The sequence below is a fragment of the Zonotrichia albicollis genome, chromosome 1, assembly GCF_047830755.1.
Source record: "Zonotrichia albicollis isolate bZonAlb1 chromosome 1, bZonAlb1.hap1, whole genome shotgun sequence".
NCBI classification, from domain to species: domain Eukaryota; kingdom Metazoa; phylum Chordata; class Aves; order Passeriformes; family Passerellidae; genus Zonotrichia; species Zonotrichia albicollis.
In genome coordinates, this window is record NC_133819.1 from 48,683,050 (window position 1) to 48,708,728 (window position 25,679).

At 38.6% G+C, this 25,679-nt stretch overlaps 1 protein-coding gene across 6 annotated transcripts in view; it reads right to left on the reverse strand.

The window, feature by feature from the left end:
- STAC (SH3 and cysteine rich domain) overlaps window positions 1–25,679 on the reverse strand; it is a 73,160-nt gene that overhangs the window by 44,436 nt on the left and 3,045 nt on the right. For 5 of the 6 annotated variants that reach the window (XM_074540656.1, XM_074540649.1, XM_074540639.1 and 2 more), the window contains one exon: window positions 3,861–4,137. In XM_074540656.1, the coding sequence (XP_074396757.1) occupies window positions 3,861–4,137 (277 nt within the window). Of the gene's footprint in view, window positions 1–3,860; window positions 4,138–22,700; window positions 22,840–25,679 lie in introns of those variants that run through there. The other variant, XM_074540666.1, reaches the window with a different exon arrangement.

The following is a 25,679-nucleotide window of genomic DNA, read 5'->3' on the forward strand; positions in this document are numbered from 1 at the left end:
AAGCTTACCACATTCTTGCTAATCACAGAAAATGGTAGATAACAAGGTATCTGAGGTATCTGACATGGTTTTCTTTTCACTGTGATGTAAAACAAAAACCCCATAAAAACAGCGTCTCCTAAATTATGATCTAGTAATACATTCCACAAGAGACTTTGATTTTCAAAATTTTCCCTTGCTGAGGTTAGATATTAAAATAGTAATAAATACTACTACTAAAACCAGCAAATTAATGGTTTTCTAAGAGACATACTGTGAGAGGATGTTCAAGGGTGGATATGTTTAGGAAAATATGTAGCCCTCTGTGCAGCTGAAAACCCAGTCCTAAACTAACCGATGCCAGGCACTCACAGCAGCAAAACAGTGAGTGGGAGAAAGGAGTGCAGAGTCTGCCCCAACACACTATTGATTTGCTCTGAAATTATGTGAATTATTACTGTTGAATTCATTATTAGGAATGATGATTTTATTGGAGAATTAGATGCTGTAAGAAGGCCCCATTAATGTAAAATGGATTCTGCATGCACTCTTCAAAGCTCCCTCAAATGTGAAATTTCCTCCATTATTTCATTTGACAGAAAATTACTGCTTCTGTATCAAATTTTTCTTCTGTTTACTGAGGTGGAACTTGAGTCTCAGTCTAGTACAATTAATAGGAACAGTCCAACTCCTGCCTTTAAAGTGCGGTACGAAGCACACTATTAATACACTTTTTTCTTTTTTGAAATCACATAAATAAACAGATTTTCTTTTGAATATGTTGCATTGTACTCTGGAATGCATGAAAAACATTTGAAAGAGTAAGTTTACTCATATATATATATATATATATATATATATACTGATTGCACTGCATCTGCATCCCAAGGGCAATATATGGCTCCTAGTGCCCAGGGATCAAAGAGAGATGATGCACGTATTTTTTTCTAATAAGATAATGTTTCAAGTTCTTTAATTTTGCTGTGAAAAGAGCAGCACAGGGAACCTGCTGCCTCTGCTCCATGTGTCCTGCTCAATTTGAAGCTACAGACGGATTCTGCCACATGAGTGAGACTGAAGCAGTCACTGCACATTCATGCTGTGGGCTGCTCTTTATCCTGCCGTGTACCAAAAAGAGCTGCTTAGTTCATGGATCAGAGTGCCATTTAAGGTGAGCCTGGAATCATTCTTGGTGGCAAAATTAAAGCCATCTAAAGTCAAGACACAATTTTCCTGGAGTCTTTCCTCCAGCCTTCAAAACATGTATCTGTCTTTGCCTTTATTCTCATCAATGAGGAATTTAAAATCACAGACTCATTACTCTTAAATGTCACTGCCTGTGAAAAACGCAAATAGAGAGAACAAATCGGCTCCATGTTTCAAGCAGTCAGAGTCCCTGAACAGAAATGAGACTTTTTCAGTCTGTCTTTGGGAGCAGGCTTGACAGGGTTTTCTGAAAGCTGCCTGTTTTGCTTTTCTATTCCTATAACCCACAGGTGTACAACCTATATGGATTAATTGAACAGCAAACAGTTAACATCGAGATTTACCATGCTACTTAAATAACAATACAGCAAAACCAGGCACAAATGCAATAAGGACCAAAAAGAGAAGATGGCAGGAATAGAGAAGACGTTTGTCTATGAAAATCAGGGCATCTATAGTCTAAGGCATCTTAAGGTAAAACTCCCAACATCTTCTCTGCCTTACCTCCAAGCAAAGATGAGTTGGAAGAGGTCAGAGCAATTTACCTGACTCAGACTGCTACCAGACAAAATAGGTCACATTAGTTTCTTCAGCAATTAAAGAGGCTTCTTCAGCTAATGAAGTAGCTAAGACACAGAACAGAAAAGCAAAGCCCTCAGCAGAGAGAACAGAAAAAAATTCAGAAAGCACAGGGGGTTAAAGCTGATGTTTTGAAGTCTAGAGCTGTGCTTCAGGACTTTCCTATTCCAGGCGGACACAGATTGCCCAGCAAAGGAGAAGGGCAGGAGTGTTTATGAACTGGATTTACTCTCTGCAAAGTTTGCTGCCAGCAATAATTCGTCATAAGCAGCACTATTTTGAAACACTACTGCTGAGTCATGCAGATTTGTGATGATATTTATCTCCATACAACTTCACAAGGAGCTGCCAGAAATTCAAGGAACATATATTTGCAGTATATATTTGTGCAAATAAGCTTTGATAGAACATCCATCCACATTACTGAAGGAGACAACTTCTGGGCCTTTCCCATATATAAAGTTATTTCAATTAACTAATTTTCCAGACTTCCTGTCAAATTCTAGACCATGAACTTCCCTGATACTGATACTTTACTGCTTTTCTCTTTAATTTATTTTACCACTTCAAGTAGAAAACAACCTTAAAAGATTGGAAAAATTACACAAAAAAGTGATTAAAATTTCTTAGTTTCCTTGGATTCAGTACAGCTGTGGCGAAGAGAGAATATAAGTTAATTTATGGAAGCAAGATTGTCTTGCATCAGTTTTAATGTTCTGTAGACAGCTGCCTTTTCCAAAGATCACAAATTCCTCACAGAAGTGGGGAACGCTAAGCACCCTCATTTGAAAAATGTTGATCAGTCCTATCAGCATCTTTCAAGAGCCTACCATACTGTTACCTAAAAAGCAGTGACTTCCATGCCAGGGGATGTAAGTTTCTGACAGTAAGTTATACAAATTTCAGACAATATTTTGTACTCAAAGACCCTTACTACTTCTACATGAAGCTAAATCATTAGCACATTTACTTCCCTGTCCTGCCTAAAAGCTTGGAAGTTGTGTCACTCACTCTCACATTGGTAAATTGCCACTGAATTTACTCCTGCTCTACTGTGCTGGGACAAGGAGATGGTAAGTAAGCAGGAAGACCAAATCATGTGCACAACACAAGCCATGAGGATGTGAATTTCCAGGATCAGATTGCTGAATAGCAGCTCCTGCAGCTTCCCACTGTGGTAGCCAGGCAGGTTCTACACCTCCAGGCACTTGCATTTCTCTTTTGACCTCTCCTTGCAGAGCCCCATGGATGATCTGCATGAAGGCTGGCTTTTTAGGTCTTCACACTGCACTGAAAATTACCTTACAAGCAGGGCTCAGCAGGGAGGTTTTTTCTGCACACTAGAGACAATAGCAAAATTTTCTCCTGTCTGTCTGTCAGTCAGTCAGTCCCTGGCTGGAACTTATGTACTCATGGACCACTTCAGAGAGCAGATATGCCTATCTTTCAAAGGTATAAAGTTAGTGTGAGGTTTTGTGCATAGGAGGGATCAAGTAGAATAATCCCAAGAAAGTCTGCAGTGTAAATTCAGTTGTTATATTTGGTTTTTGACCTGGTCTCCCAAAATATTCGTCCTAGACAGCCAACACCTACACCCACACAAGCAGATAGCCTACCACCCAGCAGATGCTACTTCTTGTCCCTTAAGTGACATGTGGGACAGCTGGGGGAGGTAGGTATGGTCACCACGGTGAAAGGGAACTGGGGGTGATGCAGTGCGTGAGGGCAGACGTGAGGAGGAAGAAAGTTAAAATTACTGCTGTAGGAATAAGGGAGGATAGTGCATACACTCGCAATATGGATTTCTGCTGCTTCCAGTGCAGCATACAACTTGTGCTTGGTGCTCAGTATAACCTGGATGACAGAAGAGTTTGATTCCAGCTGAATCCCTCACCTGTAATTTGTGATTACAGTACGTGTCTACAAGGCAAGACGTCTGTCAGTAACTGTTAGCCTGTGGCAGATATGACACAAATCCAGAACCTCTCTGCATGAATATACTCAAGGAGACTTCTGGGCTCACAGAAATTAGAGAAAGGTCATCCTGAAACTTCTGGCAGGGACACACATGAGATTTTAAATAAACTGTTTCTTACCAACAATCATATGGTTGCAGACATCACAGAAGGTTGGTTTTTTGAAGATGTGCTCCTGGAAGATGTGAGTCTTGCTGTTTTCTGGCAGCTGTTGGGCTCTGGTGGGTGAAGATGCCTGGCTGTCTGAGTTGGGGAGCTGCCCAGTGCTTGTGCTCACCTCAGGCATCAAGTCTACTTGCAGTTTCACATCACTATTAGTCCTCTGGAAGAAATTGTCTGCACTTTTACTCCGCAAGCTTTTAGTCTTGAAGGAGAGGGATCGCTTCAGTTTCTGCAGCTGCAACAAATAAACCAATTATAATTACTATTTTTTCTACTCTAAATGCAATGCAAGGCTCCTGGTTTTGGGGGGTGTTGTTACCAAGTGAACTTGGGAGATGCTGTTAGACCTCAAACCATCTAAACAATAAAACTGACCTTAAAATTTAACCAGCAATTTCTGAGCAAAGAAAGCAGATCCTGATCAGAAACAACCTACCCTACATATGTTTTCTGACGGACAATAAACTTGATAATCTTAAAAAATGCTTCTTTTGGTCTTTATTTGCAGGTACAGCAGCAAAGAAGTATTGCTGAAAGTTGTGGGCATGGGAGAATACACCCTTTGTATTCAAGCATGAGGGAACTTAGAGCATTATTCATCCTCTAAGAGTACTTAATCAGTCTGTAAAGCCATTACAGGAATAGCTGTTAAATGGTGGTACATGACAAGTGAATTCAGTGAATATATTTGATATACTTAAAGTTCTTGAATTTGGCAGAAACAAAGATTATATGCATTTTTTATTATATATATTTAAGATTATTTGCATTTGATTAGCTTTGACTAAGAAATTTTATTTTATTTTTTTAACGATAGAAGTCTTAACAGTGGTAAGAGTGTAATTAGTTGGCCAATTGATAGTTAATACATTAATTAATACTAGTTAACACACATTCACACATGTTCTTGTATGTTGTATTGTATTGATTGTCAGACTATCAAGCACCACAATAAGGCATTATTAAATTAGAGTTGTAAACTCAAAATCTTTATCTGTAAATGCTCTTGTGCCATATCAGCCATTGTCTCATTTTTCATGCTCTTCCCCAGTTTTGTATAAGGCTGAGAGGAGTTCTGGATGAGTCATGACATGATTAGGAAATTACCCACACGAATTTGTGGGTTTGTCAGGTCCAACATGCCACAAGGAGGGGCCAGGTAAAAGGAAAGGCAGCTCTGAGTCTGCTTTGTGTTTGCCCTCTGTGAAGTGCAATAATTCTGTATCACCTTTCACTCAGCATTATTCAAACCACTGCAAAATAATTTCAATCACCGCTGCTATTCTCTGGGTGACTGTGATGTAACAACTGAAATTTTCCATGCTGCTCGGGCTGTCTGTGGTAACCAGCAGGAATGGTTTATATTAGAAACTGTTTATGTTGGAAGCAATGATTATTTGGAATCATAATTCACACTAATATAAAGGGAGGGAGTTTACATGCTTTCCCAAAAAAAGCATGGAGCTGGTACGTCACACTGACTTAGCGGCCTCAGAGTGCTTGCTCTCCCTAGATTCTGTTCCTTATCCATCCATTTTCTTTATGATGTGGCTGGCAGCACACTGTTGGAGAGGAGAGTCAAGACTCTGGGGGAAAGCATCTCTTCCACCTTCAGAAGGAGAGGGAGACATCAGCTCTCTACCCAGTGTTTCCCAATAAAACCCCAGAGTCAAATAAATGGACAAGGAGCTGCTGTTGGCTCTAGGTAACAGTGTTTGGGTTTGCTACATGGGAGCAAACTGTATTCTACTTCCTCAGCAGTTCCTTCACGATGGCTTTGGGAGTGGGGAAGCATCAGAACCGGGGCCCATCTCACATGCACCTCTCTGCACCCACAGCTCACTTGGGTTCAGAGGAGGAGCCCTGGATCCAAAGGAAGGAAATACCTATTTGCAAGAAACTCTCAGTCTGTGAAAATTAGAGCAATTAAGTAATTAAATGCCAACTATGAGGTAAGTGCTGTTTATGGTTTCTGATGCTTTTTTATCTGAAGCTTAAGCCATGGACTGACTGAGCCTAAAATTCACTGTAAAATGCACCATGAGAATGTGAGATCTTCCCTTTTCCTCTTGGATGTTAAGTTACTAGCTCCTGAAGTCACTGAGGTTAGTCAGTTCTGAGATTACTTCATCTCCCCAGTGACAGCCAGGAACTCAACAATAATTCACCTCCTTGCTCCTGAAACATTTCTCACTGAAGGCAGACCTAATTAGTGTAGCAAAACACAGAGAATTACAACACCACAAGGTGACTGAAATGGCATCCGTTATTGATTTGCCATCCATTTCTACAGTGCCACATGAAGCTAATTAAATTTCAAAATGCTGTTCCTGCCAGAGAAGGAAACCTAAGCTGTGCAATACAGTATTTGTTTTATCATGAAACAACAGTCCTGCTAGTTTGGATAATGAATGCAGTACATTTTAAGAAGCTTTGCATTTACTGTCCTTATTCCATTCTCCTGTGCACAGCCATTTACCAGCTGAGGGATCTACCAGCAGCTTTTCCTCCCCCAAGCAGAGAAGTCAAGTTTTCAAAAAAAGAATAGTCCAGCATTCAGGCTATACCTGGCCAAACTTATGGATAAACACTAAAGGGCATGAAACTGTGTATTCTGTGCATTCCCTCCCAGAATGTTCAGAGGACACACACCCAAGAATGAGTTGAGCAAGTTACCTTCACATATTTGGGAGGCACCTCTGCAGTTCTGCAAGCTGATAGCCCTTTCTGAAACTCACTGAGAACCATCCTGGCTTCCTGTGGTTAAATAATTCCCAGACAAGGTGGGCATCCCTTTCATTAGCCAAAATACAGATTTCATGCCCACTTGCACTCAGACTGGAAGACACCTGCATGTGTGGCTTCTGTTGCATACCTAAAACACCAGCGGAAGCCTGGGACTATTACATCCCAAATAGGTTATATGTGTGGAGAAGTGACTTGGAGCAAATGAAGAATATTGGCAAAATCTAGCATTTTGCACAGCTAATTACACACTTCTACTGTTAAGAATACTTCTCAGATCAGGTTTTATTCTCTTCATGCATAGGAGGGAATACACAGGGCCACAGAAGATTGGCATCAGGTTTTAAGATCAGATCCAACTTTCCTTTCTCATATTAGGCTCATGAGAGAATTTGAAATAGGGCAATGGTATGTGATTGTTTACTTAGGAAAAGTTGGCCCAGGCAAGGGTAAGGGCTGGTTGTTATACATATTGTATAAACTATAAAACCATAAAAGCTTAAGTACTTATTAGACTACACTTGAGTAAGCATCGCTTCCCTTACTTAAATATCACCATCTCCTCATTTTGAAATTTGCTGTGGATTATCCCTATTCTCAGATTTCAAATGTAATTAAATACAGGTAATATGTAATATGTAATATGTAATATATGTCTGGTTTTGGTCTGCTGTAAACTGAGTTAAAGCACTTGTGATGCTACAGCTGCTATAACATTCCCCTGAGGTGGGAATAAAATCTTTCAATAGAGAGGAATGTATGCAAATTTTAATATTTACACTTTATTTCTGCAGAGTGAATGAGTCCAAAGTTAAACCTTATGAAGACACATTACAAAACTTTGTGAAAAAGCCCTGCAGCTGGGTTTGTTCTACACTCAATACTTCAACTTTTCAGTGAAAAACCATGTATTGAGACTGAAACAACCCCTAAACCAAGCAAAAGAAGGCTTTAAGAAACATATTTGAAATAAATCTCCTAAGACTTTCACGTTTTCTCCATTGTGAGCAAGACTGCAATTTAGCTTTCATTTAAATAAAAATAACATTCTCAAAAGCACAGGAGGTTTTCTAGACTCGTGGTAGCATCATGAGACTCCACAATGTTGACACTTCAGGAACATGAGCCCTTGATATTAAAGCCAGGATGTTCCTGTGGTTTGAAATTAGAGTAAGGAAAAAAATCTTTGTTTCTGGTTAAAAGCTTTTTATCAGCCACATGGATTCACAGTGACTGCACATACTAACCCCACAGGCAAGGTAGAGATAAGTGCAATAGCTCAACCTCAGAGCTTGATTAACCTTTTTTTCCTGTATCTTGCAGCGCAATCTCAATTTTCCTCCAAGTCACTGAATGTTCAAGCTTCAAGGGATCAGGAAGCTCTGTTATCAGCACTCCTCCATTCCTAATTCCCCTATACTACAACTCTTTAGCTGCTGTAAGCAGAAAACAGAAGGCAGTAAAAGAACAGCTATTCAAATTCATGGCTAGTGTTAGCTACGTGCCACTGCTTTTGCTGTGAATGGGAATTGCATCTATTTGATGTAATTGTTGGAAGCACCCAGTGCTTTTCTACAATTTTCATTTAAGAAGTTCCCACGAAAACCCTAAAGATGTGATTTGAGCTGTTTCACAATCCCTAGCTTTGCAAATACAAAGATATGCATCCACCCCGCAGAGTACTTTATTCAGGCTCCTGAGTGCTCCCTGACATCTAGGAACAATTTTCCCCTTGATTCTCCAGCCTGCCTACATTAGCCCTTATCTCAGGAGAAGAGGCTGGGAAGGATGGAGCAGGGGCTGCTGAGCACCCAGCGTGCACACATCAGGTGGTTTCCCAACAGGCCTGGTCTTGTTGCCCTCTCTGTCACTGCCAGCCATCCCTGCCAGCAGCAGAGGCTCCTGGGCAGTGTGGGGCCTATGGGGAGACTGTTTGTACATTTCCACTCTTGACTATTTTCCAGCATAAATTAATAAATGAGTCCTACTTATCAACCCGAATTCACTGACTCACCATATAACCAAGCCCTTATTTTCAGACATCAGCTGTTTGCTATATTGCTACTGGACTAGCAATAAAAAAAATATTGCTGGCTGCTCTCCAGCCCTTCTTTACACTGGTGTAACAGTATCATTAGATTCCCTACAAGTAATTCAGGGTATTAACAGAGCTGGCATGAGCCATCAAGCCAGCTTGAATCCTGCAAGCCTTATAAAATGTAGCTATTTTGTTTAGTACGCAGACTAAAAATGCTCTGTCAACAGATTTCACTCTGCTGTGAGATAAACATCCACCTTCTGTAAGGAGCCATTTTTCCTTCCTTGCAGCTTCTTAGAGCAAATTTCCAAATTATTTGACTCTCATATTGGTTTCAAAGAAGGACTTCAACACACATGGTTCAGATGATGTTGTGTAGATTTGCTAGAGACAATGTCAGGTACAGGGGCTATGACCAAAAGGGACTCAGACCAAAAGTGTTTCAAATAAGGGAGAGAACAAAGCCTTGATGAATGCGATCTCCTCTACTGAGTACAGTCCATTTTCTGGGTCAAGGAACATTCAATTTGTATTAGCAACTCTCAGGACATAGTTCAGTTGTTTACTTGCATTGTTGAAGGACTGGATGTTACCAGGGTCTAAGCTACCCTGGCGGCATTTCTGGGCCCCAGCTAGCTGTGCTGATCTGGAGCCAACAGGGAACCAGCTCAAATAGGAGTGCTTACTTTTTGTGAGCAGGAAGGCTAATGATTTTCTTCTTAAAACCGAGAGATACAAAAGCAAGTGATTTTTGAGGACAGACAAGAGCGGGTTTTTTTACAGATTTTGAGTTGAAAATGCTCTGCCTTGACATTTAATGAGGAAAAATAAGATTATAACATGCCTAAAGGCAGTATGCAATTTCATAAACAATATGTGTGTTTGCCTGCTGATGAGAGGAGTATCATGTCTTATAACATTAACAAGATAAAAGGCTATTTCTAATACTTAAGGGGTTGTATTGTTTATTGGCAAAGCACCCATGATAAAACTTGTAAGCAAAGCTGATTTCTTTTCTACCGTCTTCTTTCTAAATAATAAATAGTCAAAGTACTCTGCTAGTACAATTAGCTAAACTGACTTCAATTGCAGATGATTTATACAGTCTGAGAATCTGGCCCTATCATGCAGATGTGTTTGCTCTAGCCAGCTTTCTCTGAAGCTGTATCCTTTTAATCCACTACAGACAAAGAGGGAGTGTTCATTATTGCAGAATCTGCTACATATTATATTTGTGTACTTTCCCAAACAGGTTGCTTAGCTGTTGTTAGAACAAGTATGCTTGTTGGTGTTCTAAAAAGTAAATAATTCAATCTTTCTGTTTGAATATTGTATTGAAATAGTCAAAGAGGAGCCATTTTTCATAATACCTACCAATAATATTATTAGTGATTCATTGTGTACCTTCAGCTATTCTGTTTGGCTCTTACAGCTCTGATCATTGTCCTCGGATTCTCCTCACTGTCTTATATTATTTTTTAAATCTGTTCATGGATTCTCAGACCTATTAAGAATATAAACCTTTCTAGGCAGGCCTCTTTCTGTGATTTTGTTTCACACATAGAGTCCTAAACTACAATGAAATGCTCTGATTGGCGTGACAGAGCGTAGCAGCAAAAATCCTTGGAAAGAGCCTCAGGGTTTGAAAGCATGAAATCTGAAGGGATGCCCAGGTGTCACTACCCTCACAAATGTCTGTGTGGATCCCATATCCTCAGCTCTCTCCTGATGTACTGCATCCTTGCCAGCTGGGCATTTGCATCCCTGGTTAGCAGACCTCTGAATTATCCAAAGGTCAGCCTGCACATGTAGCCAAACAGGCACTTTGCTTAGCAGAGCTGTTCATTCTCTACGACTCTGGTTTGGTTTAAACCAAGCTAAAAATTCACCTGGTTCTCAACAATTGCTCCTCAACTAACAACTGCATTTGGTTTGAACTTATCCTACATTTTAATGTGTGTCGTCTTCTAACTCTTCAAGGAACCAGGATTGGCAAATATATGAGGTAAACATGAGATAAAGGACATGAAGTTTTAAGGCCTGAAAATATGAAAAGGCTCCTATGCAATCTGATTTCCTTTATATGTCTTCCAAATTCAGCTTCACATATGACAGAATAAGGTAATGCAGTCCAGTGAGTGATAGATTTGAGGAAATACAATTTATTAAGTGTATCAATTGACTTCAAATTTCAGGGAAATTCTTTTCTCTATTATGTTCAGAACTGTCTACTGAGTCCTAAGACATAAAAAGGGTAGACACTCTATTAGATTGTCTATAATTGTGACTTACCCTGAGCTCACAATACCTTCCCTGCTAAATTATATTTTTACTGTAACTTCAACAAACTCACAGTCATTTAAAAAGTTTAAAATAGTTTATAAAAGGAGGAAACATATGCAAAATAAATATTTGTATGAATGAAAATGAAGAAAAATGCAAGGCTTTTCTTTAATCAAAAACTGAGTAAAATCCACATCCAAATTCTCAAATCGTATATCTAGCATAATTTTTGCTTTTATGTTTTTGAACATCTCTATTTTGATGTATTCCTTGGATTTCTTTTAACCAAACTGTATTAGATAAAGCAATCTAGAAAGAAAGGAGTGCATATTGCATTATCTTAATGAGGTCTAGTGTCTATCAGTATTTCTTCACACTTCCTAACAGGTTTGATTCAAGTTTATTTTTTGTGGGGAAAATGCTTGTAATAACCCTCAGCCATGGTTTGCATTCAGCCTGCTTTCAGCAGAGAATCTTTCTCAAATTTGCAGTATTTCAAGATAGCAAGTCACAGTATTTTTCAGAGAATCTGTACTGTAGCTTTCCAAAGTTTGTAATCCAATTGATAAAAATCAGATTATCAGTCCCCAAAAAAGATCTGCTGAGCTCACTGATCATCAGTTCTCCCTCCTTTGTCAACATGTGCATAAAACAAAACACTTTGCAAATCAAACTAAAGAACACTTCAGTCATTATCAAATATCAGGGTTGCAAAATATTTTGTCTCTTTGATCTCCCCTGCTGTCTCACCTAACAAAAGACAGGCTGCTTCTCTCAGGAGCAAAGACTACAAATCCTGCAGCAATATCCATGATTCTATTCTCCCTGCTGCTAAATAACTGTTTCCACATAGGTGGCAACAGCTGCAGGACATCCTTTATAATTCAGTTTACAAAAGGCGTCTGGTGCAGACTTTTATGTAGCTCCCCTTCATAGTCTGACAATAGAACTGTCTCAATTTTTTCCTCCTGAAACCAAAATAAAAGCTCATGAAGAAAGCAAGAGAAGGTTAGGAACAGTCCTTCCATAAAAATAATAAGAAAAATCAGCCTGTACTTTCAATTTCAAGAAAGGTAAGTGTTTACAACATCTTGTTTTATACTTTGGGGTCCACCTCAGGCACCTGGTTGCTAAGCAGCCAGTCATCTCCATACTTTGTCTCCATCAGGATGTTGTTATCTCTTGCCTCTGGATGTAGAAGGCATTTGGACTGTTATCTCTGAGTCCCTTCTGGGAATCCCATATTTTGTATCTCTTTTTGGATAGCTCTCTTCCATTTCAGCTTCTAAATGGAACATTTAGAACCCTTTGGTAACTCCTGATTCAGTCATTCATTAATCTTTGCTGTGGTGGATGCGGCACAATGAAATTTAAGAGATTAAAAGGCTGGGTTTCAGAGTGATGTAAATCCAGGCAGCCCTGCTGAGGTGAAAGAAACTACACCGGTAACTACCTGCTGAGAGTCTTCCAGATTGATCATAATAGGACCTGAGTTTTGTTTCTTTTCCTTCTTGTGAATAATCTGGAACAAATGTGATTGTGAATGTAAGATTAATCGTCCTTGACTGTATCTCATGTCTGTACGTCTATGAAATGTGCATTTTCCCTGCTGATTTTCTGTCTCAGTATGACACCCTTGGACCTCAAAAAAAAAAAACAACCCAAAACACAACAGTGTTCTGCTAAAAAATGCTGGGCTACCTACAGCAATAGTCTCCACTAATATGTTTATATGTTTTACAAATAAATTTTATTTACTTTTCTTTTATTTTATTTTTTGTTAACAGAGATGTTTTATAATACTTTAAATAGTAGTTTATCTCTTGAAGCAAATATAGAAATACATCTTGCAGAGACGCTGATACTAACTAAGGGCAACTTAACATGAACACCACAACCCACATACTGAATTATCACATTTGTGTCATAAAACAAAAAAGAAGTCCGAGACCTGCTGGGAGTTTTTACAGTTAATACTCTGTCAGTGTTTCCACTCTTACTTCTGGGGCTCAAAACTTACACTGTTAAAATTGCTTTGCAATGAAAACATGTAAGTGCTCAGCTCCACGACAAAATAATTGTCACTGGGCCAAATCCTAAAGGTCTTTGCTTACTGCTAACTCCCACTGACTTCAGTGAGCATGTATCCTCAGTAAAGGCTCAGGGTTTGGATGGGTTATTGCAGTTGTTTTTGTTGTTTGTATGTTTTGAAATAAAAATATATTTTTTAAGGTTTTATTCTGTGTTTCATATTTTAAAATAGAGGATTTCTGCAGGCAGCATGAAAAAACACCTGGCCACATTTGGCATTCTGTTACCTGGCTGACTTTATCTACCTTTTCAGTTCCATCCTCTTTTTCTTAAACTACTCTTTTCTAAACTGTGCTGCTCTGAAACCAATTATAGCTAGATCCAGGTGACATTATGCTTCTGCTTCTCCTGTCCTTCCTGGGCAATTGTATCAATTCATACTTTGTGTGAATACATTCTGTCCAATTCTTGCCTAGCTACTGTGCTTTAACTTTGAGATGATATTATTTTGTTTTTCAGTCAAAGAAAGAGCTAGAACATGAAAAATGCAAGAATTTGGGTGCTGTATAGACTATAAACTTAAAGAAGCCCACAGGCCAATATTTTGTCTTACATTGTCCCACAGATTTCTTCACTCCTTTCTGTGCTGCCTATTCTCAAACAGGGATTCAGATACAAATTTTACAACTTGTTTTCATGTTTCCATTTCAAACACAACTCCATGAGAGATGGCATAGGAACTTACACCTTACAGAATATTAGCGCAGTTTGTTGGTTCCCTTCCGATTTGCTTTTTCATGGTTCCCTTCCTCTTCTTTCACATAGTTTTGCAATCTGGTACCAAATTTCCTGCCTTCTATCTTCCTTTTGCTCCTCCTGAAGACTAATAACGTCTCATTGTGTGAACACTGCTTCTTGCCAGCCAGGGCATTTGGCCACCCTGACAGTGCTAGTTTAGGCACCACAAATCTGACAGGATCCATACAGTCCTGGTGCACATTGCTGTTTCATTGCTGCCCTGAAACCACTCTGGCATGAAGTCCTGGATCTGGGGGCAGAGCTGGTAGCACACAAAGAGCAAAGCTAGTTAGTCCTCTGGGTTTCCTCATGCTTTACCTGGGAACCCACAGGGTGTCCTCCATCTCATATTTTCAGTTATTAAGTCTGACAGCAGCTACCACATACATAACAAATGCTGTGTCAACTAAAATTTTTTCTACCTTGATAACATTTTCCTTGTCATTTGTTCTGCATCCAGTTATCTTACTGTCCACCAGGACAAAAATATGTTTACTTTCAGATCCAGTCCAGATTTGGTACATTTTTCATTAAAGCTCTTCTCAAAGTGCAACTTACATATGCATTTATTCCTTTAAACAAATCTACTCTAGTAGCTCTCTAATTTTCAAAAAGCATTTCAAAAATTTTTTGGGTAAAATTATGCTTGTAGTACCAGTTTCCAATGAGTCTTTTACTGCTACAGAAAGTTTCTGTCTAACTCTGTCTTTTGTCTTTTTGTTATGACTTTTTAGTCATGCCAAGCAAAAACTGCATTCAGTGTCCTACATAAAGAATAGGCCAATTCTCCACATGGAAAATCTGTTTAACTCGGTGATGATATTGTCATGCAGATGACACACAGTTACTTGGCACTTCTTGGAGACATCTGAAGGCCTAAACACTGCTTCAAGAAGTTGACAATGTAAACACGTATATTTGGAGATGTTAGTTAGCAAGAGTTGTTAAGTATGAGATTTATGATCTATCTTTGACTCCTTTTGCCTCAGGCTAATCCATTTCTTTTATATTTTTTCCTAAACCTCCAAGCTGCTGAACAAATCTTCAGCCAGCTACTGTTTCAAGATCAACCCTGCAAAACAAAACCATTTTATTTTTATCCTCACCAGCTGCACAATTTTCCTTCTCAAATTACCTCTATCAAAATTTCAAGATTATAATGACTGAACTGTAAAAATGTGGTTTCATACTGAGATAGCTGGTTTTGTGTAAAAAGATGGTTACATACAGGATACCATATGTAGAAAAGACAATATAAGACTGTAACTCTTTCCGAAGACCTAAATTTTTTCTGACTATTAAGACTTTTTTAAAGTTCCTCAAAACTCTCTAAATTTAAGCTGTTGCTAATGCAATTCTGCACAAAAACATCTAGTAATTGTAATAATGTTTTTGAAAACAAAAAAATTGTAATACTGTCATGATGTTGTATTCACCTAATAAATGAAGCTTCATAATTTTGGTATTGCAAGAGAAAAAAGCTGTTGTCATTGACATAAGTTATCAATTGTTTAATTTAATAAGAGTTACTGCTTTGATAGGAAAGTCAGGGATCTTAAAACTGTGAAGCCTTGTCTGACAAAAGTACTATCTGTGACTTCAAGAGGAGCAGCATATTGCATGGGGCTGCATGAGGGATTCAGACAGGCAGGAAACAAGGGACATAAAAGGAAGAAGAAAGGAAAGTCACATTTATAGAAAGAGTTTTAAAGAATGTGAATATGAAGCCTATAAAAGTGGGGGGGTTTTCCATGAAAAGATTCCTTTCGTCTCATCTATTCTACTGTTAGAGTAGGTGCAGTTCTTGAATTCTTGATATTATCTGAGTAACACTGAGTTATAAGGCATGTGAAATATTACAGCAGAAATACAGCTACTGTCTACTGCTGAACTAAAGAGCAAGTGCAGTGCTAAATTCTGAGATTTATATCAATTTTCTCCCATCAGTTCCTTTTTTTAATATGCAGCAGAGGCTATGTGTGGGACTGTACTGGTGAGATATTAACTCATGGAAAGGAGATTTTTCCTTTTCTAGAATTCAGCAGCTGGTAGTAAAGACAAAATGACATTACCTCTATTGCTACTTTGGGAATATTGTATTTATTACAGTGTGTTCCCTACAATGCCAGAAAAAAAAAAAATAGGCTAGCTTTCTCATCTTGTTTAAAAAAGAACTGATGCTTTTTTGTCTGGACTGAGTGGCTACTTCTTATGGCAGCATCTAGTCATAGGTGCATTCTCCTCTGAGGAAAATCACTCTATTCAGATATTTTTTCATTTAAGGTTTGAATGTCATTTTTTGGACCTTTATGAAATGTTTTTAATTTTTCTACATTCTAGCAGGATGCTAGGTAGGTCTATTACAGCTGGTGGCATTCATGTTAGCTTTGACAATCTCTAAGGAAGATAGCTAGAGCATTTTTCTTGGATGCCAGGCAGGTACTGTTAAAAAAAGCCAGTGCTGTTTAAGGGCAGAATTGCAGCCTGAAGAAGTCTGTGGGAGCCTAAGCTTCAGGGGAAGGCAGGAGCTCAAAAGATTTTTCAGCAGCAGTGCACTTGAAAAGGGCTGTTTTGAGTAGTATTGGTCCTCAGTTACCTACCCCAAAAGGAGGGGAAAAGATGGGGAAAATAGGAAGAGGGCTTTATTTCTTCTCCATAAGGAATGTTTTCTACTACCTCATTGTTTAGGGTTTAAATGTGTGTATAGTTTCCTGCATGGACATATAAAAACACAGTGAGTTTACATCAAGGGATAAATAGGTATCCACACACGAGGAACAGGCCATGTAAAACTAGAATATGTGAGGAAGTTAAATGCAACTGAAGGCATTCCTCTGTGAATAATGCAAGTACAGCTTGAGTATGGGTGAAAGGGAAAGTACAAACTGTGAGGTTTGCTTTTTTTCCAAGAGTACTTCTGGCCTGAGTGTCAGCATCCACACAGTGCTTATGAAAGGTCCTTTTCCCTAACAGAAGAACCACCGTCCATTTTCTTAACAGAAATATCTAAACTTGGCTAGGCCTGGGAACATGGAAGTTTTTCCTGTAAAGACTCGTATCAGAGAGCCTGGTCATGGTTTAAAGCATTAGTGTGAGAATAGGAGCAGAGAGGGAAGAAAGAATCATCGAAAGGCAGAGTGTGAGTGGGCGAGGTAGCACAAAAGTTAACTGGATCTTTAATGGTCAGGAGGATGAAATCCATTTGTCATTATAACCAGCTCCAGGAGGTAGATCTAACTGCTGTGAACCTGCCAAAGACTCCTGTGTGCCCATAGTTCGTGAAACTGGTACATGATTCATCTTATGGCTACAGCTCAACAGCAGCACTTCACACTCTGAAGCCTGGACAGGCTCACACTTTGCTCTCTTTATCTCATAGGTGCATAGTTTTCTATTACAGGACTGTCTGCAAACAGCAGTTTTGCTTAGCAAAAATTTTCAAAGTTTGAATGATTTTGTTCTGCTTTGGCATAAAAAAACCCCAACAACTGCAGCTTTTCAGAATGTCTTTGAGAGACCTGTGGGCAGGGGAGGGGAAAGTCAGACAGACTAGCCATGCAGGGCGACAGACAGCTGACCAGTCTTTGTGGGCAAGGTTCAAGACCTCACTCTGACAGAATCTCAGTGGTGCTCACCTCACTTAAATTTGAGCTTTTAACTCAGCTGTAGCTGTCTGCTCTGGTCAATGGAAAAAAGATTTCTGCTCAGAGAGGCTAATTTAGATCACACAAAGCAGGCTCTTCCTCTAAGTCACCTTTGATAAAACAGTTTTGGTCTGTGTTCCATTTATAACAGAGGAGGACTGAACTACTAACTTACCTGCCTGCAGTTGGTCTCTAATTACAGGTGAGGCTGTACAATGTAACCTGGGATGCATTTTTCCCCCTCCTCTTATGTCTGGAAATTTCACTTGCAATCAGGGAAAGCACCTTAGCAAAAGTTTACACAATTAAGAAACTGAACAAATCCTCAGGACCAGATGTTTTGACATTGAAAAATAAGCAGTAAGTGCTTTTTTTATTAAAGCACTCCAGAAGCATGCATTTCACTGGAATGCTCATTATCAGAAATATTTGGCAAATCATTACAAGTCACCTTATGTTTATTTGTAAATTATTCCTTAATTAGATAATTGAAATTAAAAGATGTTGTGTGAGCATAAGTGAGAAATTATCTAATACCACTTATAAATAATATAAATAACTACACTAAGAGATACAACAAAAATTTTATATGCCAGCCTCTTGAGTCGACTAATACTAGCTGATAAGAGCAAGTGCATTTTAAAAATGGATTTGAGCCTGAAACCTCTTAATACCTGGATTCTCAATTGAACTGCACAGCAGTCAGGGACACTGACAAGTTTACCATTATGAATGTTTTGTTCACTCATGAGCATAGAGATGCCCAGTCCAGGGCTGTTTCTCAGTGTATGCACAAAGGCAAGAGAGGCTGGGTCAGGGCTTTTAGACTCTCATTTCAGTCACAAGATATTTTGATTTTGGGAACCACAGAATTTAAACTGGCAGGGAAAACACTGGCAAATCAATGATAAATAGTACACCTATATAAGTGACAGTTTAGAAGGTGACTTGTTTGCATTGTGCCAGAAATCTGATCCTTCCCTTGGCTGAAAAAAGCTGATGTCTCCCCTCACTATGAATGAGTAGTTTTTGAAAAAAAAAAAAAAAAAAAAAAAAAGAGGAGATGAAGAAGTTGAATACTGAGGTAGTGGGCATTTGTCTGTAAGACCATATTTAACAGTATTTGCTATACCAATCTGTCAGGTTGACTCTGCCCTCTCACCTGCAGCTGTGCCTCCAAAGCATACATTTCTTTGTCTTACTCTGATGAATAAGTGAAAAAAAATTCTAAATGCATATTTTAATAGCTCTGTGAATACCAGTTTATACTAATTTTTCTCCTTTCTTAGTTAAGCCTAATCATCAGTTACTGTAGGTCAGCTTCATTTTCCTTTTTTGTTCAGAATACTAGACTGCTAAAATGATCATTATTAATAAAGAAATGCATGTGTGGCATTTTAATGAAGCTTTTAAATGGCACTCAGAGATGGAGCATATTATGTCTACAAAAAAGAAAAGCATTAAAATTGTTGCTGTTACTTGCCTAAAGGACTGCAATTCCATATTGAACTTGCAGCCTCCTGTGCCTGGGAAATACCTCTGTCTCACAATTATTCATGCTATGGTATTTTCAACACCACTGCAGCCCCTAAACAGTAACACTTGCATTTGATGGTACTTAGCAAACCACTCTCATCACTTAAAAACTGGTCAGCTAAGAAATGCTGACCTGTCAGGGAGAAAAATTTCATGAGCTTCTAGCAATGTGAGACTTCAGACATGAAACTCATTTTATTTTAATAAATAAGAAGATGGGCAAGCCATTTGTCACATTTAATTGCTGATGTCAGAGACACAAGAAATCTGTTTTTCAGACATCCATTGTAAATACATTTTACAGGGTTCCTGAGTTAAATTCCCTGACAAGGAGCATTTACTCTCTCAATTGGTTTACTGAATCAAAGGGAGTTTCCTCCAACAGAGGCATATGTCAAAGGAAAACAAATTCAAATTATTTCAGTCACTCACACATAGATTTCTCATTTTCACAGCTGGTCCTCTTTGCTAATGAACATGCAAGGTTTGCTTATGCTTCAGCACTTTCCTGGGAAGTGCTTATTTAACACTGAATGACTGCTTGCCTATGCAACTGGAAGTTGTGCAGGACTGAGTACTGTGTTAAGAATATTCAACTCACGCTCACATCCATAAGCCTAGTCCTCTGCCTGACAAACATGAGTATAAATTTATCAAATATGCAATCTCATACCCATCAGGAGTATGCAGCAATGGGTCCAAGGCAGTAGGCAAAATCCTTGTCCTACAAAGAGTTGCAGTTTTCTATCAAATGGTTAGGACTTACTTGCATTTAAATTAAATAAAGTGCACAGCAAAAATGAACCTCTAAGCCATGTTTTGGATTTCAAAAATCCAAAACTGATGTGCTCCATTACCCTGAAGAAATTTCAGGCCTTCAGCACTCTCAGATACTTAGAGGCATATTTTAGACCGTATCACTCTTTGGAGTGTGACACAGAAGGACACAAACTTTTAACAGCAGAGCTGCCTTGAATGTGCTTGGATGTGTAAGATACATATAATTTCTCCAAAGCTGTTACTACTAATACTAATACTATGAAATGAAGATAAATAGAAAGACTCTGTGAATGTGTGCTCTTGGAAAACTGCATGAAAATAGTTATCTCAGAAAAGGAAATTTGGACTAAGAAAAAAGTCTACAAAGAAGGTAGGGAAGGGAACAAGAAAACAAAAAAAGTAAGACAAATGCTGTGGAAATAAAACAGGATCTTTCTATCACAGTTGCTTAGGTCAAAAGATATTAATTGTCAAGAAAAGCTGATTCCTTTGAAAATGTATTTTAGGCGATGTCAATGGACAGCTTTGGGCTAGAGAAAGAAAAAGAAGAAAAAGGCTGTGGTACAGTAAGGACTGTAAGGATAAAAGGCTGGTTTGGACCTTCAGCAAGCACTTCAGCTTCCCTTCTTCCCAGAACCATGATCCTGGGGAAAAACAACTGGAACAATAGGAAAGAGATTACAGAAATTTATGGCACGCCATTAAAAAAGCAGTTCAATGTGTCTGTTGAGGTGAAAGTGAGAAAAGAAACTAGTTAAGCTCTGTTATTAAATTTTACTTTGAAAGTCTAGAAACAAGTTTCCTTAACATGTTTTATCAAGACAGAAATGATGTAAAGTGAAATGGAGGTCTCTGTTGAGAGGCAGGAAATGTGATCACAGCAAATACAGATTTGTAGATCTGACCTCAACAGAATTTGACGAAACCAAATCAAAATGAAACAATAAAAAAGAGAAATCTTCCCAGATCAGTTGTAATAAACAAGATGAACAATTTTCTAGACAATTTTCTAGAAAATGTATTACGTCAAAGGTAGACTGTGTCTACTTGGGTTTCATTTAAATTATTGAATATGTTGCTGAAAGGGAATCTATTAGCCAAGACAAAAAAGGAGGAAAGTTGTAAATAAGTTTTGTGGAAAGTTCAGTGGGAGATGGATTCTGTTGAAAGGAGAGGTTGAGGGCTGGTCATTGGTGGAGTTCTTCAAAGAACAGCACAGACATACGTTTAGGGTCAATATTGCTCTCTCTACTTTTCTTACTGGATTTTTTGCAAAGATTACGCAGGTCATAAGGCCATTTTCCTCTGGCATTGCTGAGGAATGCATTAAGCACAGACAGCTCTGTGTGTGCAGCTGCAGACTGAGCTCTGGGTGGCAGGACCCCAGGCAAGACCATGAACTGATGACCCCTTGCATAACAAAGGGTATGGGGACCTGTGGCACAGCCTGGTGACCAGACACAGAGACACGGCAGGGCTGAGGACTCCAGGCTTTCCCACACTTACCTGTAAACCCCCAGGGTTTCCTTGGTTTGAGGTCCTATCTTGGAGGCAACACCTCAAGCTGTTATTTTGCTATTGCACCGTGATTAAATTTTTTAAGGGTCGAAACATCTGAAAATGCGCTATGGGAAATCTGGGGCCAGGTGGGTCAGGAAACCTGGTGTGACTGTGTGAGTGTGGTATGTGAAGCTGGGAAGAAGCCTTGGTTCCAGCTTGGGTGATCCAAGAGGGACTGTGCCAGAGCGACTCCTGGATGGTCAGACAGTGAAGCTTCTTTAACATGAGGTGGGAAGCATTGTCACATATGGGGAAACCTGGATCTTGAGGGATGGAGTCAGGGAAATGTGATGAAGTTCAGCCCTGGAAATGCCAACTTTGGTGCCTGAGACCTGATTCAAACCGCTGCAGATGAGGACAGACAAATGTATCCTGCCTGGATCCCCTGGAAATTCCAGAAAAATAGAATGGAGAGCTCTGGTTCACCAAGGGGTGACTAGGAAACACAAAGGTTAGAAGCAAGGTTTCTGGGAATTAATGATACTGTGCAAGCTCTCAGAAAATACCATGCACAAACTCAGTCACTCTTTTTCAAGAAAGATTATTCAATACTGAAATGGAGGCACCCCTCTGCTACCAGAATGAGAAGAAGAATGGAGAGTTCATTTTATGTCAGCCCAGGTTATTTAGTATAAAAATTAAAGGTTGGTAAGAGATATGAAAGTCTATTATGTGATGGAAACCTGCACCAAGAATGGAAAGGAGATACTTAAACTAAAGCAATATTATTAAAATTACAATGCCACACACACTGGCAAAAAATAAATGTATACTGGAATTAGAAGAGGATGAAGCATAGAGGATAGCCATTTTTAGACCATACAGGTGTTGGCAAAGTAGTTTAAAAGTAGTGGTAAAAGCTGAATTCAACAGAATTACTTTATGAAGAGGAATAACGTGTAAGAGACTGAGATAGTGGACTGAACTCTCTTCCAGCTGTGTAAATAATTTGTTTTGTTTCAGTGAAAATTTGTACTATTTTAAAAATCCATTTGTTTTTTTCTTACCACACCAGATTTCAGTCGAGTCATTTTCAGTTGTAGAAATGTAATAGATGTCTTCTCCATTTTGACACCATTGAAAGTGTGAATAGAATGAACTGATCACATTTCTACTTTGTCTTAGATATCTCAAAGTACCTAGAAACTTATCTGACATATATATCAAAGTAAAAACAATACCAGAGAGTTTCAATCAGAACAAGAAGAAGAAAGTCAAAATAAGTGTAAACACAAGAATGAGTCTGCTGAGGAGACATTGATTGGTAAGAGTATTACTTTCCTGCTTTAATGAAACTTTCCTTTTCATAATTTGTTGCAAAACATGTAAAAATACTTAAACTAATTTCTTTCCCTTAGTCTTACCTTCACAGCATGTACTCACCATTTGAAACAGAGGCATGGAAGTAACACTGAGAAGGAAAACTGTTCTTTCTTCCCCTTTCATGGGATGTTTTTAAGCTGTTTGGTATTCCTTTGAAGACTAGAGCACCAGTTTACATGCTGGGTATTTGTCACTGGTGTGGAGAGTGAAACACTAACTGCACACCATACTCCCTGCCCTTTTAAAATATTGATGAGTAACATCTATGCAGCCTCATAAAGTATTAACTCTTTAAGTGGGGAAGATCTCTGCTTAACAGCATGGCACAAGCTCTGTGTGATTTAAATGCCACACAACCCAAAGAGTTTCAAGCTGCTTATGTTAGTTCAATATCCAATACTAACACCTGGTTTTGAACCTCAAGTAAGCAATATTACTCTACTCATCCAGCAGGACAAATACGTAAGCTCAGTCTTCATGATCAATGTGGAGATATTAATGAATGAACTTGAACTTCAATGCTTAATCCTTTTATTGGCTTCCTACTCTTTTCAGCTTCCATTTTATGTACTGCTTATCAGGTTAGCTCATGTTGGAATAACTGTTGCATCTCCTGAATTGCCACTCCTGAATTTGAAGATAATGGGCTGCATTTCCCTGAATATTGTCCACTAGGTAGTCAGTGTGTGAACGTGTCAGATTGAGGCTGACTCATTTATTTTTTTAAATACATACTCCAGATACCATATATATTTGGAGATTTAATTTATCTTTTTCCTTCAATTTTTTTAGCTGCTCAAATTACCAAGCTGACCTGAGTGTGAGCAATTTCTTTGACCCATGAATTCGTGGTTCAGAAGAAAATTTTGAATCCTTCCAAACATGTGTGATTACATGTTTGTTACAACATATAACATTGGGTTAGAACACAATTATAGCTGTATTTTAGCAAATACAGTAGACAGAAATGGGAAAACTGTGGGGAAAAAAATTGATCTTCACAGAAATCCATCAATATTTTCAAACAAGTAACTTTTACATGACAGATTGCCTGCTGTAGTAGGGGTAGGACTTGATAAACCCTATTGAATGATGAGAAAGCCTGAAAGACTTCTAACATATTGACATGGAACTCTAATAGCTTGAAGATCAGCAGTGCTAATCTACCTTAGTGGCACTAGCTCAAACATTGTAGATGCTCAGGTGCCTCCTAAAACTTAAATTGCTAAAGGAATTTTCAAAGATAATCCTATTTCCTAGGAATACCCCAGCCATTGCTCACAGAAGATGGATAACAACTTGATTCATAACTAAAGAAATGAGCAGAAGTGGGTTCTTTCCTCTTCATATACAAATGCCAGTAAGATAAAACAAGAATAAAGTTAATAATAAAGAATTATGTGCCAGCTACATTAAAACACAAAGAAATCATGCCATGTGTAAGATTCCTTTCTTTGGACACATATTTATTCAAATTTTAGTTTTCTTTACAAAATTCCAAGGTACATTTAGATAAAACACATCAGGATTATGATCTCTACTTCCACTAGATTTCTGCTTATATTGCTAAGTTAGTGGTTAAATAAATATGCAATATGTCTATAATTGCTACCACCCAGAAGAAATTTTCCCTCAGGATTTATTAACTAATGACTTCCTCCCTTGCTGAGTTGTAAATTTACAAAAGGCTTTGGCAAACTAGTAATTTGCTCTCTTGGAAACCAGATGTAAATGTCCCAAACAGGTGAGGGCCATAACTACAACTACATAAATGTAAAAAATTTAGCAATTGCAATTGTCATTGGTACCCTCCTAAAGTCATTGTCCTGGTAAACTTTAAAGTATCCACTCAAGTCATACTGAGGTGTGAAGTAAATGCTTTCAAGAGCCAATAAATTAGTTTAATAAATTAATTATTAGTTCTGCAAGATTCTTAGCCACTCAGGCTCTAGGGTTTTTAGCAGAGTAGCAGTACATACAGTACCACAGGATGGTTCTTTCAACAGCCAGGGCATGCTCACCTGCAGCTGTGCTCCTAATCCACAGGAAAAGGTGGTGGGAGGCTTTAGCATGTGTTTAAGAGTGAGCTGCTTGCCTGCAACAGAGGTGTGTGACTAACATGAGAGTCATCCTTCCAAATTTCAGCTACTTGGTGGCAGCCTGAAGTTCTGCCTCTCAAACTCAGCTCTAGTCAGAAGTCGCTGTACCTGCTCTCTGTCATCTTCTAAGTGCACTCTGGAGGGTGAGAGATGAAACTCATTTCTGGACTTTAATATGAGCAGGGATTATGTGCCACCAATGTCTATGATTACACTGGACTAGATGAAGCTTGCAGCTATTAGTTCTACATCATTTTTTTCAAAATTGCTTTTCTGCTGAAGTGTTTCCAAAGGCATTTTGGAGGTTGCTATTATCCATGTTGGTTCTGTTTGTATATTTGGAGTTCATAATAGGTGGAGAATTTTGCCAGAGAAAAAAAATGTCAAGTTTGAAGTGTTTTGCCACAGAAAAAAAGTTGTTGTGGGCTAATTAGATACTGCACAAACAGTTTTGCAGTAAATGCAGCAGACATGAACTTGTTAACATGGGCACAGGGTGTTCCTGAAGAAAGCCTAGTTTCCTGTGAATGACAGGATAGCTCCCTCAGCATGGGACATCACAGGATGAAAGCACTGACCTAGGCTTCTGTCAGACTCTAGTTTCTGAAGTACCTTAGGAGTTATCTTAGAAAATAAAAAAAACCCCAAGCATAAACAATATCTTTATGAAATCACAGAATTTTTTCCATCCTCCTGTTTTCTTGGACCAAAAAAAGAAAGCTTATTACCCCAGTAATCAGAGGGCTCTTTTGACTCTATCTATTGCAATGACAATACATCATGCTATCTGATCATATTTGCAGCTCTAAAATGTGAATACACAGATTATTTGTTTGCTATGGATAGAGATATTCTTAGCTTTTGCATATTCCAGTGTATTTCTTCAGATGCTCAAAAGACTGAAAAAAATTGATGATGATAATGTTTGATTATAAACTAG